Source organism: Delphinus delphis, chromosome 5, assembly GCF_949987515.2.
Source record: "Delphinus delphis chromosome 5, mDelDel1.2, whole genome shotgun sequence".
Taxonomy (NCBI): domain Eukaryota; kingdom Metazoa; phylum Chordata; class Mammalia; order Artiodactyla; family Delphinidae; genus Delphinus; species Delphinus delphis.
This window is the reverse complement of record NC_082687.1, coordinates 27,248,993-27,266,571: the sequence shown is the minus strand read 5'-3', so window position 1 is coordinate 27,266,571 and position 17,579 is coordinate 27,248,993. Positions and strand designations below refer to the sequence as shown.

General features: G+C 44.5%; 1 protein-coding gene across 3 annotated transcripts in view; it reads right to left on the bottom strand.

Moving 5' to 3' along the window:
- ARHGAP10 (Rho GTPase activating protein 10) overlaps positions 1-17,579 on the bottom strand; it is a 326,043-nt gene that overhangs the window by 75,652 nt on the left and 232,812 nt on the right. For all 3 annotated transcript variants that reach the window (XM_060012123.1, XM_060012125.1, XM_060012124.1), the window contains one exon: positions 16,833-16,992. In XM_060012123.1, the coding sequence (XP_059868106.1) occupies positions 16,833-16,992 (160 nt within the window). The remainder of the gene's footprint in view (positions 1-16,832; positions 16,993-17,579) is intronic.

Sequence of the window (17,579 nt, the reverse complement as noted above, 5' to 3'; positions counted from 1 at the left end):
TGACTTTCTGTTTACTGCTGAAGATCACTGACCCTGGAGTGTCTCGGAGACAGAGTGTGATCTGTCATGCCCCACCTACTCTGGCAGAATTGCTGGGTGGCCAGGAGGAGCTTCAACCTCTGTGGAAATTGCACATCTTTACCTGAAGCTGCCTAGACCGTCTCTCCCTCCACCTCCCTCCACGAGGAGGTGTCTGAGGATTGCATGTGCGGCTGCCCCATACCGCGTCTGTGGAAGGTCGAGTTAGGCGTAAAACAGAGATGGCCCAGGCCAATTTTTGGAAAACTCCATTTGGTGGTCTCTAGGCCTTTTCCTCCATTTGGCTGATACCAAAGGGTTTTCTCCCTTTTTTAACCTATTTTTGGTTTATATTGCAACATTTTGAGATCTGTCTTTACTCTTAAAGATCTGTCTTTACCTTTATGCCATCAGAAAGCATGTGTCTGAGATAATAAATGGATGATAAATAATACTGGTAAATACATAAGTATTTACCAGTAAAAAGTCAATAAGTAAAAAGTAATAAACCATAAGTAAAAAGTAATAAACCATCACATGTGGAAAACTATAACTTGATAAACTTCACCTCCCCCACTCTGCATATTGTATTAATGGGCCACATGTTTTTATTACATTATTTCAATACCACCCAAGTTAATTTCACCTAGAGCGGGGCTTCCTTGAGGTCTCTTCAGTGTTAGGATATGCCCTAAAGTCATATGCAAATGGCATATATGCATTTGGATTTTTTCAGAAAGTGGGATGTTACCTTTCAAATTCTCAAATTCAAAGGGGCACAAAGCATAAAAACTGGTTCAGAATCGCTGACCTAGAGTAATGAACAGGAGAGCTGCCAAGAATGGAGAACTATAAACAATTTACAATAGGTTGGATTCATCTGAATAATAAAATCAAAAGAATTTTAAGTTACGTGGAATTGGGCTAAAGCCACAGCAGACTTCCAAAAAAGTTCAACTGTGGATATGTTTGTGGCCCTGGGCATTGTAGGAAACAATCCTGCAGAAACCATGGAATAAAATGATTATACACATGAAACAATTAGCACTCCAAGGACCTTTCTACATCAATCTGTCCATAAGTACAGCGGACTCTGAGCTTATTAGCGCATTAATCACAAATGACTTAATACCTTCAGTAAATTTTGAAAATGATGACTAATCCTCTTAGTGGTCATTTCCCTCATTTCCACCTAAAGAGAAATGACATTCCAGAGAAACCAAGCATTTGAAGCCTTCCCTGGAGAAAGAATGTCTCCACTTTTACTTACTGCTGAGGTAGGGGGAAAAAAAATTTCCTTAAAAAAAAAAAAAAAAGGGCTTCCCTGGTGGCGCAGTGGTTGAGAGTCCGCCTGCCGACGCAGGGGACACGGGTTCGTGCCCCGGTCCGGGACGATCCCACATGCCGCGGAGCGGCTGGGCCCGTGAGCCATGGCCGCTGAGCCTGCGCGTCCGGAGCCTGTGCTCTGCAACGGGAGAGGCCACAACAGTGAGAGGCCCGCGTACCGCAAAAGAAAAAAAAAAGCACAGCCTATAAATAAATTCCATTTTCAATACACACAAAAAAAGCAAAGTTGATTCAGCAACAAACAAAAGGGAACAGGAGGTAGATATAGAGAATAATAATATACTTGAGATTACGATCCAGATTTTGAGTGAGTTTCTGATGTGCACTGTTTCTTTCTATGAACATAACACAGAATTACTATCATTTACAAAGGATTATAAATCTTCCTCCAAGCCTATTAATTCAACCACTTTAGAGGTTTGGTTTGGCACCATCTACAGTCTGTAGCCCATGTGCACTTTTGGTAATTAAGAATAAGGAATAATGATGACAAACAACACACCAGCTGTGCAGTGATGAATAAGAACTTTCTCATGCACACAACCAGGCGCTGGCATGTGTGGCTCAAGCGACTATAGAATGCTCATGACTTTATGAAATCAAATACAGAGATTTCCTTTATGACTCCCACACATTCCAACAGAGACATACATAAGCACTTTTGTTCAATTTAAATTTAGAGCTATCCATGCAGTAATACTGACTGAAACACTATGCACCATTTAAGCTCAAAAAGAAAAAAAAAAATATGGCCTTGTTTTTCTTGGGATGGTTAGAGGGACCACAAGGAATTTTCTTACTGTGTGGCTTCATGGCCTGGAATCCTTCTTGGAACGAGGCAGGCTATAAATGAATAAAGCAAGCTGTGTGACCTTGGGTTGGTTAATATCAACTCCCCAAGCTTCAGTTTCTTGCCTGCATCTGTAAACTGCAGACAAACCCATGCTTCCTACCCTCTCGGCATTAGCTGGTCGACTCCTGGTCTGAACTAGAGCTAGCCAGTCTGGAGCACCAGGGCTCAGGAAGCCCTTAGAGCCGAGCCTCTTCCGAACATTCTAGTCTGCTAAGGAAAAGGAACCTTGCATTTCATAATTATACCCACCCTATCCCCTGCAGGCCTCGCTCACTGCTGCGAATGGAAGGGGTAAACATCTTCTGAAGAAACAACTAAGGTGATTCACCAAGGGATGCCTAGTACATGAAGTCTTTCATGTGCAGAAATGGTCTTAACCTGGCTTTGGACAAAGAAAGCGACTAGTTTCTCAGAGGTCCAAACTCAAACACATTATCTTGAGGCCAGGGAACTAGACTTCGGCTGTGTCAGAGTTAGTTGCACTGTTGTCTTTCTCGCTAAAGGCTGGACTTCTGGAAAGCAAGACCTGCTTTTTTTTTTTTAAAATCTTTTGTCCCTGTCCATATACTACAAGGCAAGGAGCAGCTTTTAAAATGTTTGTGGAACGAATAATGAACTGTGTAAAAGAAATGATGCCAACACCAAATATCAGATCACTTAACTTTTATCATCAATCATTTCCGACATATATATACAAGTAAAAATAATACTTTAATGAACTCCTATGTCCACATCACCTACCTACATCAGTCCCTAACCGATGACCAACTTTAGTTCATCCACATCACCCAGATTATTTTGAAGCAGATTCCAGACTATGTACCGTATATACATATCTTTAGGAAGCTTTAGGTGATTAGGTCTTACTCTACTCAAGAATTCCAGATACTTGTATGTTAGCGTAACAACAAACACACACTTCTGCATCAAGATCAACAGAATTCACCACTACCTGGTCAGGAGAGGACTGAAGTAAAAAATCAACCCTCCCCCTAAATCGCTCTGGATTAGGGGGTACTTTTAGTATGGATATCATGAAGATACCTGCCCCCCCCAAAAAAAGGCGAGTTAGTAATAATTTTTCAAATATCTGCATGAAAAGAAATAATGACCTTGAGAAAGCTCGTGGGAGGAGGAAGACAGTTAATACTCGATGGAAAGCTCACCTAAGGAATACGGACTAAAGGCTGCAGGGACTTCTTCAAATTTTCTAACAAAAAGGTTTTCTGAAGAAAATTCCAGAAGATTAAATGGAAGAAGGAGCAGATCTGAGGAGTGTCGGTGTCACCCAGATACCATGATGACCAAGCTGAGACAAGGAGGTCGGTTTTGACCAGACGCAAAAGGGAGGGGGCAGGACAGACATGATAGCACCTTGATCCTTGAGACAACATGGGGCCCCAAAGACAGCACTCAACAGAGCTTAAGGGTGAAAACAGAAACAAAGCGAACAAAACTGATTCCTGCCCTTTGGGGTCACCCTTATGGAGAAATCAACCAAGTGGAAAGTTAAAACAAGGAAGGCTTTTGAGGGACGTTTCCTACGGTGCCAAATTAATCCAGTGACATAAGGCGGTATGGCTTGAAATTGACTTAACCTGTACGGACCACATCGTTCTCGATTCCCATGCGTCTCGGCAAAACTCACCCTGCACTTTTCAACAGTGCTGACAATGGGCACTTCCCTGCTAATATAAGGAAGGTGCTTCCAAAGCAAAAGAGGAAGGGCTCTGAATCCCAACGACAGAGAACATCCTTGCAGGAGAAATAGGAACTCACCCTCGCCGCTGCCCTTCAAGCTCCTCACCGTGGCAGGTAAAAGATGCCCGGTGTACAGAAAAGAGGAAACGGGGCAGGCCTAGGGAGGCCATCCTTAGAAAACCCCGCTTGCAAAGCTGGTCCCTGGCTGACGTCTGGCAACTTGGCTGATCAACAGTTCTCTAAACTGAAATGAAACATTCCCAAAATGCTTAGGAGGGCCCACTGTGACTCAACCGTCTCCACATAAATGTGCACGCGCTGGTGTGATGCGGAACACCGGCTTTCCTTATGGGAGTCTGGATTTCAGTACCCGCTCAGCAAAGGATGACGATATGACTATCTCCCGACAGGCACTGAGTCTCTAAGGCGCTTCCCTGAACAGACACGTTATACGCTTGTGGCTGCGTTTTCGGTGCTGGGGGAAGAGTCCGCTGTGTGTGACCCCTCTGAGGAGGTGAGAGCATAAGGAAAATTCCAGTGATTCCTCCAGACCCCAGCTGTGTCGTCATCTTCTCCTTGGCATGTCCTCACTACATCACGGTGATAAACCTAAGCTGTGAGTACAACCACACGCTGAGTCCCATGAGTCCTTCCAGCAAATCCCGGGACACGGGAGTGGTCTTGAGGACCCCGGACACACCCAAGGAGGCAGGCGCTAGACTTAATGGGAAGACCTCGATTTGGAGGACCCTCAGTGGCAGCCTGCTTCATCAAGCAGTCACTGTACCCACTCTGACTTTTAGCTCCAGTGGAAATCGGAGGATGAATGGAAGTCTAGGAGAAAGAGAACAATTACTCCCCAGGGTCCATGAGCTAAGACCGTCAACCCTTCGTTTAGCCATTCTAAAGGCAGTTGGGTAGGACGTCTGCCTAATATTCATTAGGCAGTTGAATATTCATTAACCAGTTGCACAGGACATCAGTGTTTGCTATACTGAAGACGCAGGAGCTGAGACACTAGCACATGGTCCATTATCACTGACTAAACGCAGCAGTGGGGTTTCAAAACGGGCTTAACTTCAGGGAAATGTGAAAGAATTCAAATGAGATAACGAGGCTGCTGTAGGAAGACCTGACCTGGACAGAGGGGCCTTCTTCAATCTGCCCCCGGGCTGATTTCCACCCTCTGCCCCCTGTGGCAGAAGTCTGAACACACCAGCACATCTCAAAATAATACAAAGGGGCTGCCTTTTGCTATTTAAGCACAATGCCTTTCAGTGGGGACTCCTACTGTCTATGGCCCAGACAAGCAATCAATACTTCCATGAAAGGTTTCCTGGGCGGCTGGTCCCAAGTGGGGAACATAGGAAAAAAAGTATGCATCCTCTGGGGTGAAGTGAGAGAGCGGCACTGACATATATACACTACCAAATGTAAAATAGATAGCTAGTGGGAACCTACTGCAAAGCACAGGGAGAGCAGCTCGGTGCTTTGTGACCACCTAGAGGGTGGGGTGGGATAGGGAGAAGATATGGGGATACATGGATACATATAGTTGATTTACTTTGTTATACAGCAGAAACTAACACACCATTGTAAAGCAATTACACTCCAATAAAGATATTAAAAAGAATAAATAAAGTATGAATCCTTACCTGACCCCCGCCCAGCTCCTGAGCAGAAGTGTGGAAAGTAAGTCACCAGCAAAAGGCAAGAAAAGTCGAGCCTGAAGAAATGCTCTGGACCTTAACTCCTCAAGGATTATCCTGCAGCTCTTGGTTTCCCTATGGTTCTAGGTTCTTGACCTGGGAGTCCCCAAAATTCCTAAAGTTGTATATATATTTTTTGTGTATATATACTACACTGCTTTCTGGGAACAGGATCCAAAGTTTTCTTTAAATTTTCAAAGTGGGTCTTAATGTAGTAAGGCTTCAAAACTACTGCTCTTGATAGAGGAAAAGGATGTTGGATGCGTGAGTGGACTTTAAAATGTCAACTGACTGACTGAACAGCAGACCAGAGGACCGTCCTGCCGGGAGATGTATAAGAACACAGTGGGGGGTACAATACTGGAGACCAAGCATTAGGAAAACAATTACCTGGCCAAAAAAGAAATGATATGAGAATTGAGAAGAAAGCCATTTCCGGTTTCAACCTCGGTCCAAGAGGAGAAAACTGAAGAAGAAAGTTAAAGAAGGTCTAATCATATAGTTATGGGAACCGACCAACAAGTTAAGATTTGGGTGACCTCAAAGTACGAGTTTCTACCTAAAACTGCATCAACCAGACCCACTTGCTCTGTTTTCATAAGGACTGGGTGCAAGGAGCAGCTGACCTCAAGGACATACAGGGGCTACGTGAAGTCACTGAAACATAAACTGAGCCAAAATCAAAGCTAATGAATAAACTATCTGTGAATTTATCAAACTGGCCAGAATCCTGCACTGTGTATTTTCTCACACTCTCCAAAGACGACTTGGTTGCAACCAGAATGTTACCAAGCTGACATAATTAAACAGGGATTTATTAAAAGGAGTAGCAGAAAGCAGAAAGAGCTGGAACTCAACACTTGCCTGAATTAGGAGCTTGAGGCCATCAAGAGTCAACCAACAAGTCTCCGCTTCTCGCCTCTGCATCCCTCTTGGGATCAGCTTCCCGATCCTTCCCAGAGCACTGCCTTCCTCCACTTGGTACTGGACTCATCCCAGGGGTTCTTCAGCCCCAAGCCCAAAAGCCACCTCACAGTAACGGACTGCGTTTCCCCACATCCCAACTCCAAATCTCTAGGAGACAGAATCTCACTCAGCCCAGGTTCCACCGTGTCTGCTCTTCTGCATCCAACTGGCCTAAATCAGCAGACCTAAGTAAGAGGAGCACAACGTCACACGAACGTGCTGGAGGGGTCGACCTCCACAGCAAGCCGCTGGGGGCTGGGCTGTCCGCTAGGACATATCTGTACTAAGTGACTTACAGGACACTACAGATGAGGGGGGACAGTCTAGAAAAATGCCCTTTTCCCAGCCCTGTCTACAAAGCAGCAGGAGATCTTTCCAGGAGAAAGGAGGAGAAAAAAAAACCTTTTCTCTGCAAGTATCCTAGTCTGATGCAAATGGCTATGTTATCATGGTATAGGCTTCAACAATACACATACTATATGGTACAAACTTATCATTTTTAATTCTAAAGGTTTTGCTAAAAACATGTAGCTTATTCTCAATCCTCTGGTTTATAGTTTTGAAAAATCAGTTCTTTACATATTATTGAACTGATAACTCCATATTTATGTTTTCCCACTTATACTATTCGGTGTAATTTTAGATATCTGAAAATATATGTGAGACATCAAAATACTGTTTTTAGTGATGTAGTTCAATCTACATATATTCCAGATCTGCTGTTCCTGAGCATCAGAATATTGCAGCCCTGCCCATTAGGCACTGACCCTGAACACAAAGCCTTCCACTGAAAGCCACTTAGAATGGAAGGAGCAGCAGTAGAGTAGAAGGCTTGACAGTTCCAACCTCTGAGCCAGACAGTCCTGGGTTCCAATCCCATCGTCGCCATTTCCCAGCTGCGTGACCGTGGGCGAATTTCACCCTAGGCCCCATTTTCCAAATTGTAAAATAAGGATGATAACGTCTACCTGAGACGTTAGACATATAGAGTCGCTGAGCAGGTACTAAACGAGATCATGATGTAGAATACGGTATGAGCACTTGATAAGTATCAGGCAGACTGCTATCCTATTTTTTTAATTTTTATTTTGCGGTACGCGGGCCCCTCACTGTTGTGGCCTCTCCCGTTGCAGAGCACAGGCTCCGGACGCGCAGGCTCAGCGGCCATGGCTCACGGGCCCAGCCATTCTGCGGCATGTGGGATCTTCCCGGACCGGGACACCAACCCGCGTCCCCTGCATCGGCAGGCGGACTCTCAACCACTGTGCCACCAGAGAAGCCCTGTTATCCTATATTAATGATGCTGATGGTGATGAAGATGAGGAGGGTCACCAGGGCTTAGCTAGAGCTTTCATCAATGGTGAGCCTAAGAGGCCTTGACCCCGCCTGCCGAGCCTAGAAAGAATGCATCTCAGAAGTGGGCTGTATGTCACAGGGAAGCCACCTGAGCGGCGGGAAGAAGGCCAGGTGAGAGGAGTTTGCTTTCCCGTCCTCACCCACTGGGTGTAACAGTCATTTACATAACAATCATCCTGGTTCTCTCAAAATACAAACAAGTCAGCACTGAAAAGAAATGAGCTACCAAGCCGTGAAAAGATGTGGGGGAACCTTAGATGCACAGTACTCAGTGAGAGAAGCCAATTTGAAAAGGCTCACACTGTATGAGTCCAACTATGTGACACCTGGAAAAGGCAACACTATAAAGACAGTAAAAAGATCAGTGATGGATGGGCTTCCCTGGTGGCGCAGTGGTTGAGAGTCCACCTGCTGATGCAGGGGACACGGGTTCGTGCCCCGGTCCAGGAGGATCCCACGTGCCGCGGAGCGGCTGGGCCCATTAGCCATGGCCGCTGAGCCTGCGCGTCCGGAGCCTGTGCTCCGCAATGGGAGAGGCCACAGCAGTGAGAGGCCCGCGTACCGCAAAAAAAAAAAAAAAAAAAAAAAGAAAGGTCATTGGTGGCCAGGCTGGCGGGTGGGGAGGGCATGGGTGGGAGGAGATGAACAGACTGAGCACAGGATTTTCAGAACCGTGAAAACACACTGATGATCGTGATGAATACGTGTCATAACGCATTTGGCCTAACCCAAGAGGGTACAACACCAAGAGCGAACCCTAAATAAACTCTGGTGATAATGACGTGCCAGGGTGGGTCCCTTGGTTGTAACAAATGGAGGAGGCTCTGCACGCATGGGGGCGGAGGGGGTGGTACTGGAAATCTCTGTACCTTCCTCTCAATTCTGTTATAAATCTAAAATGGTTCTAAAAAATACAAAGTCTTTTGAAAAACACAAATAAGTCATTAGTTTCGTATGAAATGTGCATATTTACATACACATGATCGGACAGCTACATTGTAGATGTCAGGAGTAGGCTTTGGAGGCAGACAGACGGAGTTCAAACCCCAGCCTGGCCACTTGAGCAATTCACTGAGCCTCGTTTTCCTCATCTGTAAAACAGCTCACCTCATCCTCAACACAGGTCTCTGCTGGATAGGTACTTCAGCTTTTCCTCTTTCACAGGTGAGGAATCTGATGATGAGGTTAAGTGGGGGGCTCGGGTCACCAAAGTCACACAACTTGGTGGAGCTGAGATTCCAACCCAAGGAATTCTCCTTTCGAGCTGGCTCTGCTACATTCTGTGATACTGTCACCAGATTATTTCAATAAAATGTCACACGAGGAGCGGAGCCTAGGTACCAGCACATAAGCATCCCTCTGCTGGCTGAGATTATTACTGTTCTCAACTTTGTCTTGAGAGATACGGAAGAGACAGCTCTGAAAGCCGGTTTCTTTATTTTACAAAGAAAAGTTAAAAGGGGGCGCTTTGTCCATGCAAAAGCCAAGCCCATAAGCACCCTACACTCTGCTGTCCCCTAAGGAAAGTCAAGGTTGCTTCTCTAGGGCCCACACACACACACCACGCCACGCCCACCCCTCACGCTTACATCCTTATTTTCCCTTCCAAGGACTCTGGGTATTGCTGGGAATATAAACAACATAAAATTGTTTCCTCCTCACCATTCTGAATTCTACCAACGCTGATTCAGTGTCAAGTGCCAAGTGCTGAGACAAGCTCGGAGGACCTGTCTTTGCAGCTCTGCATCTCCAAGGTCTCTGGCCAAGACTTTCAGAGTGGGCCAGACCTCAGCCATCTGCCAGCTTTCCTCCAACTCCTCAGACCCATCTCTACTAGGAACACAGTCTCATTATTACAAATATTATGGAGTTCTGCCTTCTGTTGAATCAAAAACTCACCCCCCAGCAAGTTCCACTCACTTGGACCGAGTATGCTTTCTCAGACAACAGAGAATAGACCTCCCCGCCCCGCTTTCTACACCGTAGCTCTTCGATCTTCCAGAGACAGTCCCAGTGCCTTGTCTCTACTGGACAGGAAAATGTGACAGAATTCGCTTGCATCAAAACACTCTAGTCCCATGGGAAAATATTATCTACCATCTCCAGAGCTATAGCACAGCCCACAGCAGAGACATCCCATGCCGGAGCTAAACGAAAAGAGCAGAAGACAATGTCATTATTATTTTCCAACTCTCCTTAAAGGAACGAGAAAGACCAAGCTTTCTGTGCTTTTAAAGCTTCTTTCTAAACACACCAGAAAATGCACAGCCCTGTTGAGGAAAAAAAAAAAAAAAGTAACAGTAAAGTACGTTTTCATGGCTGTGCCAAGGAGGACACTTATGAAAACTGCAAGGGGAAAAGAAAAAAAAAAAAAAAAACCTTTGAAAATTTGTCAAATATTCTTGCTGCAGGATTTGACCTCTAGGCTGAGGGGTCATGACTCAGGCAGACACCAACTTTTAGAAACTTTGGAGTTTTATTGTTGTTGCTGGTACTTCAGATATTTCTTTTCCTGTCGCATGAAAACTGCTGCTGCCTAGCAACCCAGGGCCAGCAAAGCTCAATCAAGATGCAGTTCAGGCTGGATTCTTTTTTAAAAAGGATTCTTTTCCCCATTAAATGACAAGCATGCCCTAAGCCTGGAAGGTTCCTCGCGCTCAGTGAAAAATGGTTTGCATGCTACTCACTTGGGCCTCACTGGCATTAAAGGATGACAGAGATCAACCCGCAGGAGAGAGTCAGGCTGGGTGTGGTTTCTGAAGCTTCAGGAACGGAGGAACGGGCTGCCCTGGACCCAGAAACAGACCACACGTGGACTGCAGGTGGGGCCTGAACAGGGAATCCATCCCACCACGAACCTGGGAGCAGAGACACGTTCTTCTAGCTTTTGGCAAAGACAGGAGGATGCAGGTCAGAAAGTCAGTCCCAAGGTTAACAGAAGTGATGCACTGCACCACTGGATACCCTTGTCCATGTGCATGTAATTTAATATTCCGGGGATTCCGCTGGACACCTGAGGGGAAATGTATACGTCCTTCTCACCTTTACTGTTTCTAGGTTCCTCTATGACTGGAGGACACAGCCTATTCAAGAACTCTGTAACCTATGTTACAAAGGTGCTTTGATAAAGCACAACCTACTGAAGAAACTCGTGAACAAGAACGTGGTCAGCCTTTTCCAACAAAGCGTCACCATCCCGAACGGCCTCCGTTTTCTCACCAGGAAAAATGAGACAGACTGACACAGAGCTCACTTCAAAGGTGAATATGCTTCTTTTAGCAAACTTATAGGAATCCTCACCAAGGAAAAGTTTTGTTTGTTTGTTTGTTTGTTTGTTTTTTTGCGGTACGCGGGCCTCTCACTGTTGTGGCCTCTCCCATTGCAGAGCACAGGCTCCGGACGCGCAGGCTTAGCGGCCATGGCTCACGGACCCAGCCGCTCCGTGGCATGTGGGATCCTCCCGGACCGGGGCACGAACCCGCGTCCCCTACATCGGCGGGCGGACTCCCAACCACTGCGCCACCAGGGAAGTCTGGAAAAGTTTTATGTAAACAAACTCTTAGCACCTTGTGGTCCACAGAAACTGTACTACATAAAGGCTAATACTAGAAAAAAAATCCAAAAACTTCATAACCTACTGACCCTCGGAGAATCAGTGACCATGAAAGCAACCTATCACACTGAAAATCCAACGAAAATCCTTAACAAGATAAATATAACCTGGATTATAACTATATTATGGCATGTATTTTGTAAAGTGATTTGGTTAAGGGTAACATTATGTACCTTACTTTATATAAATTGGCAGTTTAAACATTAACATAAAACAAGGCAGATATGAAAAGAGAACCACCCTGATATGGTGGGTTTTTTTTTTTTTTTGATGATTCTCAAAGGCTCTTCTGAATCTTCAAGGGCCCCGAGGGACTGAGGCAGGGCACAGAAAAGGCTGAGTCACATTATAAATATATATTTCTTTTATGACATTAAAAATGTATAAAATAGCAGAATAGGCTCAATTTAAACAGATCCTGTAACTCGATAGCGTTCTTTACACACCTATTTAACGAAGTTCCTCTAAAGACAGCCCCCACCCCAGCTGTGAGCTGACAGGTGATCAGAATATGAGAATAATAAGCAAGCCGTGGACAACGCAGGTGTACGCGTCCTCCGTCATCCTTCCTTTCCCTGTCACGGCTGCTCTGACTTTTCCTCCCATCTGTTCTTCTGTCACATGGGAAAAACTGGAAGTAGATCCAGACTTATTATCATCCATTCCTGAACACTCACACGTTTAAGGCCTTACAAGTTGCTCTCAACAGACATCTCACTCTTGGAGAGAACACGCCTTCCACTAGTCCTCATACTTGCCCATCTCCTGACAGCAACTGGCATCACTGACAACACCCCTTGACCACCCTGACACTGAACTCGTCTGGGCTTCTTCTGGCTCCTCTTTTATCACTAAGAGTAAAATCTCATTATTTCTCAAAGATATTGTTCTTCTCCTCTCTGAGTAATGAAAGCTTTGGGGTCGAACAATCCTTAGTGCAAACCTAGGCACTGCCACTCACTAGCTGTGTGGCCGTGAGCACGGGATGTTTTACCCTTCGGTTTTTCTCATATGCATAAAGGGATAAGATATGTAATATGAATTCTTTACACATATAAGGATACCATTACATATATATACGCAATGGGCATTACACACACACAGACACAGGTCATATGAGATAAACACCGTATATAACAGATGCACCACGGAATTCTTTCTCACATCTACCTCATGTCTTTACACCATATGGTACACTTTCTCCCACTAAATTCTCTCCCCAGGTTGAGCCCCACATCTCCAACTGTCTGCTGGGCTTATCTTGCTGGATATCCAGACAACAACTAAAATTCTGCATGTTATAAACGGAACTCACCTTCTGCCCCAAACCCATTTTTCCCCTCCTTCCATTAATAACACCAATATTCTCCCAGGATGGAATATTCAGCATCATTTATAACACCTTCTTCTGAGGTACAAATGCAGTGCCTGGACTGTGTCTATCCCACCTCACAAACTGATGCTCTCCACGTGTAACTCACCACTCTCACAACCATGCCATGTGACCTCTCACCTGGTCTTTTATTCCTCTACTTTCTGTTGCCAACCCTGATGCCAGGTTAAGCACGAGAGGCTTAATCTTAAAAACCACGAGAGGCCCCGATACCTCTAAAGTTAGATCCAAAGTCCTAAGGGGGCCGTCTGAAACTCCCCACACCTGGCCCAGATCTCCTTCCAATCTCATCTCGTACCGCTCGCCCCTTTGCCAACAGGAGCCTCGTGTTCCCAGAACACACACCTGCTCTGTTTCTCTGATGACATCATGCCCCACACCTGAAGTGTCCCCTTAAAACACCTCCACCTGTTCAAACTCCATTCTAAAACCTACTCAAATCACCTCTTCAGGAAACGTTCCAGATTCCCCACAGGTGGACATAAACTCTCCTCGGGAGTCTCGGCGGCTCTCTCTCTATCTGTGTGAGAGCGCTTACTCTCCACCATTTCTTCTTTTCCCTACAGGACTGTCTTCACTTCTCCCAAATCTCACACCATGTCTGATTCAGAGCAGGCACTCATGACAGATGTACTGAATTAATCCGTAACAAGTACAGTCCGTCCTCCGTGGGTTCCCCATTAGCGGATGTAATCAACAGCAGATCGAAAATATTTGGGAAAAAAGGTTCCAGAAAGTTCCAAAAAAAGCAGAACTTGCATTTGCTGCATGCTGGCAACTACTTACATAGCATTTACACTGTATCAGGTATTGTAAGTAATCTAGAGATGACAAAGTATATGGGAGAATGTGCATAGGTTATATGTAAATACTCTGCCATTTTATATAAAGGACCTGAGCATCCATGGATTTTGGTATCTGCAGGGGGTCCTGGAACCAATCCCCCCCCAGATACCGAGGGACAACTGTATATTTTAAGAACAAAACATATGCAGAACTCACACATTTCTGAGGCACAACCCCAATTTGAAAATCCTTGGGAATTTCACAGTACCCTTTCCACCTGGGAAATGCAATTTTCTGGTTTGCAAGAGAAGAAAGAACTTGATAATTTTTTTGGCCCGCGAACACTTCTTTTAAAACAACATCTTAATGTACTGAGTGGAAGTGAAGCCAAAACATATGGATTAAGTTTCCTATAAAGTACATATGGATTTTATGAAAACAACAAAGAGGCTTGGATAAGATGTGATCTCCAAAGCAGATTAACCAAGGGTCTTTTTCTAACTCCGAAATTAATCTGGAGCGTTCTTACTTTCATTATATGTTGAAAGTTTCCTTTTCTGACTTAGTGACTTTCCTAGTCAGAGTTACCATTTTTCACATTCCTAGGGAAGAAAAATAAGTAACTGAGGAAAAGAAAACATTTCCCTTCTACTGTCATTACCGCCCACCACCCCCCAATTCCTTCTCCTTCATAGACACCACCTAGGCCGTTTCATTTCATTGCTAGTTTCCCCTCCTTTTTAATGATAATTTTGTTTCCTTCCTCACGAGACGATTCTTTTTAACGTTTGCTATCCTTCCTCCCTCTCTCTTTTTCTCTTTGTTCTCAGACATTAAGAGGAGCCGTATCTCTCCCTCACTACATTCAAGTAAAACACCAGCTCCTTCGGGCGGTGCACGTGGATCAGTTGTCAGGGAAACGTATGGCTCAGCTGGGGCCAGACACCCCTACAAAGTGTTTCTACGCAATCACCCTTGTTAGCAGAAATACTCCTCCTCATAGCAGAGCCTGGACTCCGAAGTGAAGACCACTTGAGCATGAACAATGAGCTGGGAGTGAGAGTGACAGTGGACAAGGATGAAATTGAAGGGGTGAATAAAGGGGTAATAGGGATATTAAGTTCTCAAAAATGTTCACTAATCCAAGCTCACTGCCCCTACCCAGCCCCAAGCAACCCTCTGCTTCCAAAGCTAAACTCACACACTCAATGAAGAATCTGAAAGTCACTATCTCACCTCCTCTTGGTAGGAAACCTCAGGACTGCAATCAGTATTGGTTATGCGTTCACAGCACTATCTAGCCTGGCCACCGAAAGGGAGAGAGGGAGAACCGAAAGCCCTCTACTTCGTTCAATGAAGCTGCATCTCCGAGAGTGGGTCCAGTTCCATCTGCTGTTAACTATTATAATTGGCTCACCAATGCCACTTGGAATTCCTGTAAGCTTGGTTAACAAGGTGAAAGCAGCCCTATCGATTTCCCAGCAGAAAAAACTCATGTACTTATCTTCCCAGCTTCAAATAAGAGAAGGAAATAGGAAGCTACGGCATTAGATGGAGAACCTTTTATCCAAGAGCAAGACCCAGAACCAGTATTTTCACAAATAAATTGGATAAAGGTTCTCTTAATGGGGATTTAATCTAATGATAGTTGCGCTCCTAAACATTGCCTCGAAGCTTATAGTCTAATTATTTCTTTTTCTCAAAACGAATAGTAGCCATCGTGCCCTGAAGCTGTCTGGATACTTCCGTACATATTAATGACAGTTTGACGGGGCCATAAGAGGAGGCATAAATGCACCACTAGCTACCAAAAAACAAAACCAAAAACCCCACCAATGTCTGACACCCACAAAACAAGCTGCTTTTACCATACGGATAAAGCAAATCTCTAACCAGGTTTCAAGCCTAGCTTTTCAGAGGGAATCGATATTTGCACCAGCTAGAATTGCTCTAGCCAACAGCAAACGCAACAAGAATCCAAGAAATGTTCTCGCAACACTTGTGCAAAAGGACTACACCTCTCTTCATCTGTCTCTTTCCCACTCCCCTGACTCCCAGAAATTTCATTGAATCCATTACTTCACCAAATAAATACTAACCAAGTGCCTAAGGAATACCAGGTATTGTTCTAAATGTGCAAAAAGATCTTTGCCCTCAAAGATCTAGAAGAAAGAAATAGATAACAACTAGAAAAATAAGTCAATTGCATAATATGTTAGACAGGGATGTGTGCTGTGGGACAGAAGTCCCGAAACAGGGCTCAACCCCCTAGATCATGACCCGCTTTCCATCAGGGACTGTAATGTTCATCTTCACCTCCCAGCACCTAATACATGCTTGGCATATAACGCAATCTCAATATTTTAGAAAATTTATAAACAATTAAAGTTGTTGACCAAGCATTTTAAGTTTTCCAATTCCCTATCTTAAAAGTGAGGAAAGTTATTAGCAAGGTCCTGATCTATATGAACAGAATAAAGGGGGGAAAAATATCTAAAAGTTCTTGAAAGAGTCTATTGTATTTTGAAAAATCATGTATTCCCTTGAATACAGAGAAACAAACAACAGGATATGTTACCTAAGATTCATTTTAAACCAGAGATTCTCAACCTGGAGGCCCCGGGTTTGAGGATGCTGTGAATCCCCTGAAATTGTTAGCACAACTGTAGGGAGAGGGACAGTTGTGTGTGTTTTTCTGGGGAGAGTGTGATACAGATTGACAAAAAATGTGTTCCCTGTGTTACAGTAAACAGAATTTCAGTGAGAAATCCAAGGATAGGAACAAAGGCAGCAAAAACCATAAACAGTCCACAATGACACTGCCGATATTCATCTGCATCTGGATTAAACGTTGCTTCCTTAAACCAATGAGATAACAGAAGACCGGGTAAAGCTTCAGATTCGTGGAACTCCATCCAAAGACAGAAGCTCCATGAGGACTTCTCAGAACCAGGCTCACCATCATGATAATAAAATCATTAAATAAAAAGAGAGAGAAGGAAAATCTAAGAGGACAGTTGTACCTCACACAGGGACAAGCCCAAAACAGGAATTCCCTTCTGGGGGGAAAAAAAAAAAAAGCACTTTTACCTTTTCATGGTTTTCAATTAAAATTTCCACGACAATATTCTGAAACTTCAAATCCATGATGGCAGCAACAGTTTCTTCCTGTGGCCTCATCAGAGTTGGTCCAAACACCACTCCTAAATTTGCCACGGTCATGAGGTTCTGCTTGGAGTGATTTGAAACACTAATAAGATGAGGGGGGGGAAGAAAGGTCTCTGGTTAAAAGAAGGGGCAATAACTGTGGCATGCAGAGTATTTTGCAATTCTGTATTTCCCTAAAAACTAGGAGCCAGACTCAACTGTCCTCAGCGTCTGCCACTGAGATCACCGCATCTGCAAGGCCCCATGTGATGGGGTCCCTGCCTACCTTCCTACCTCCCTTTCTTTGATGCTCTGCTTAACCACAGCATCTTTCTTAATAATTCTATGTGTATGCTAAGCTTGTGTCTCTGAACACCTTCATTTACTGTTCCTTTCTACCTAGAACATTGCTTCTTTCCCCAGGTCATTATACCCTCGCTTCCAGGCACTACTAGACCACACGGCACCTTTGTAAGAATCACCTTCACAAGCACACAGAGCTTGATCAGAACACCCAACTCATCCCTCTCCCAGTACCACTGTGCAGTGAACAACCTGCACAACTGTTCTCAGCAGCCCTGCAACCTAATTTGGGTCTCAACTCAAAAGGTCTCATCCTCAGAAACGAAGTTCCATAACAACCCACTTTATAGTCCAAAACCCAACATATATTCTTTATCTCTCACTCTA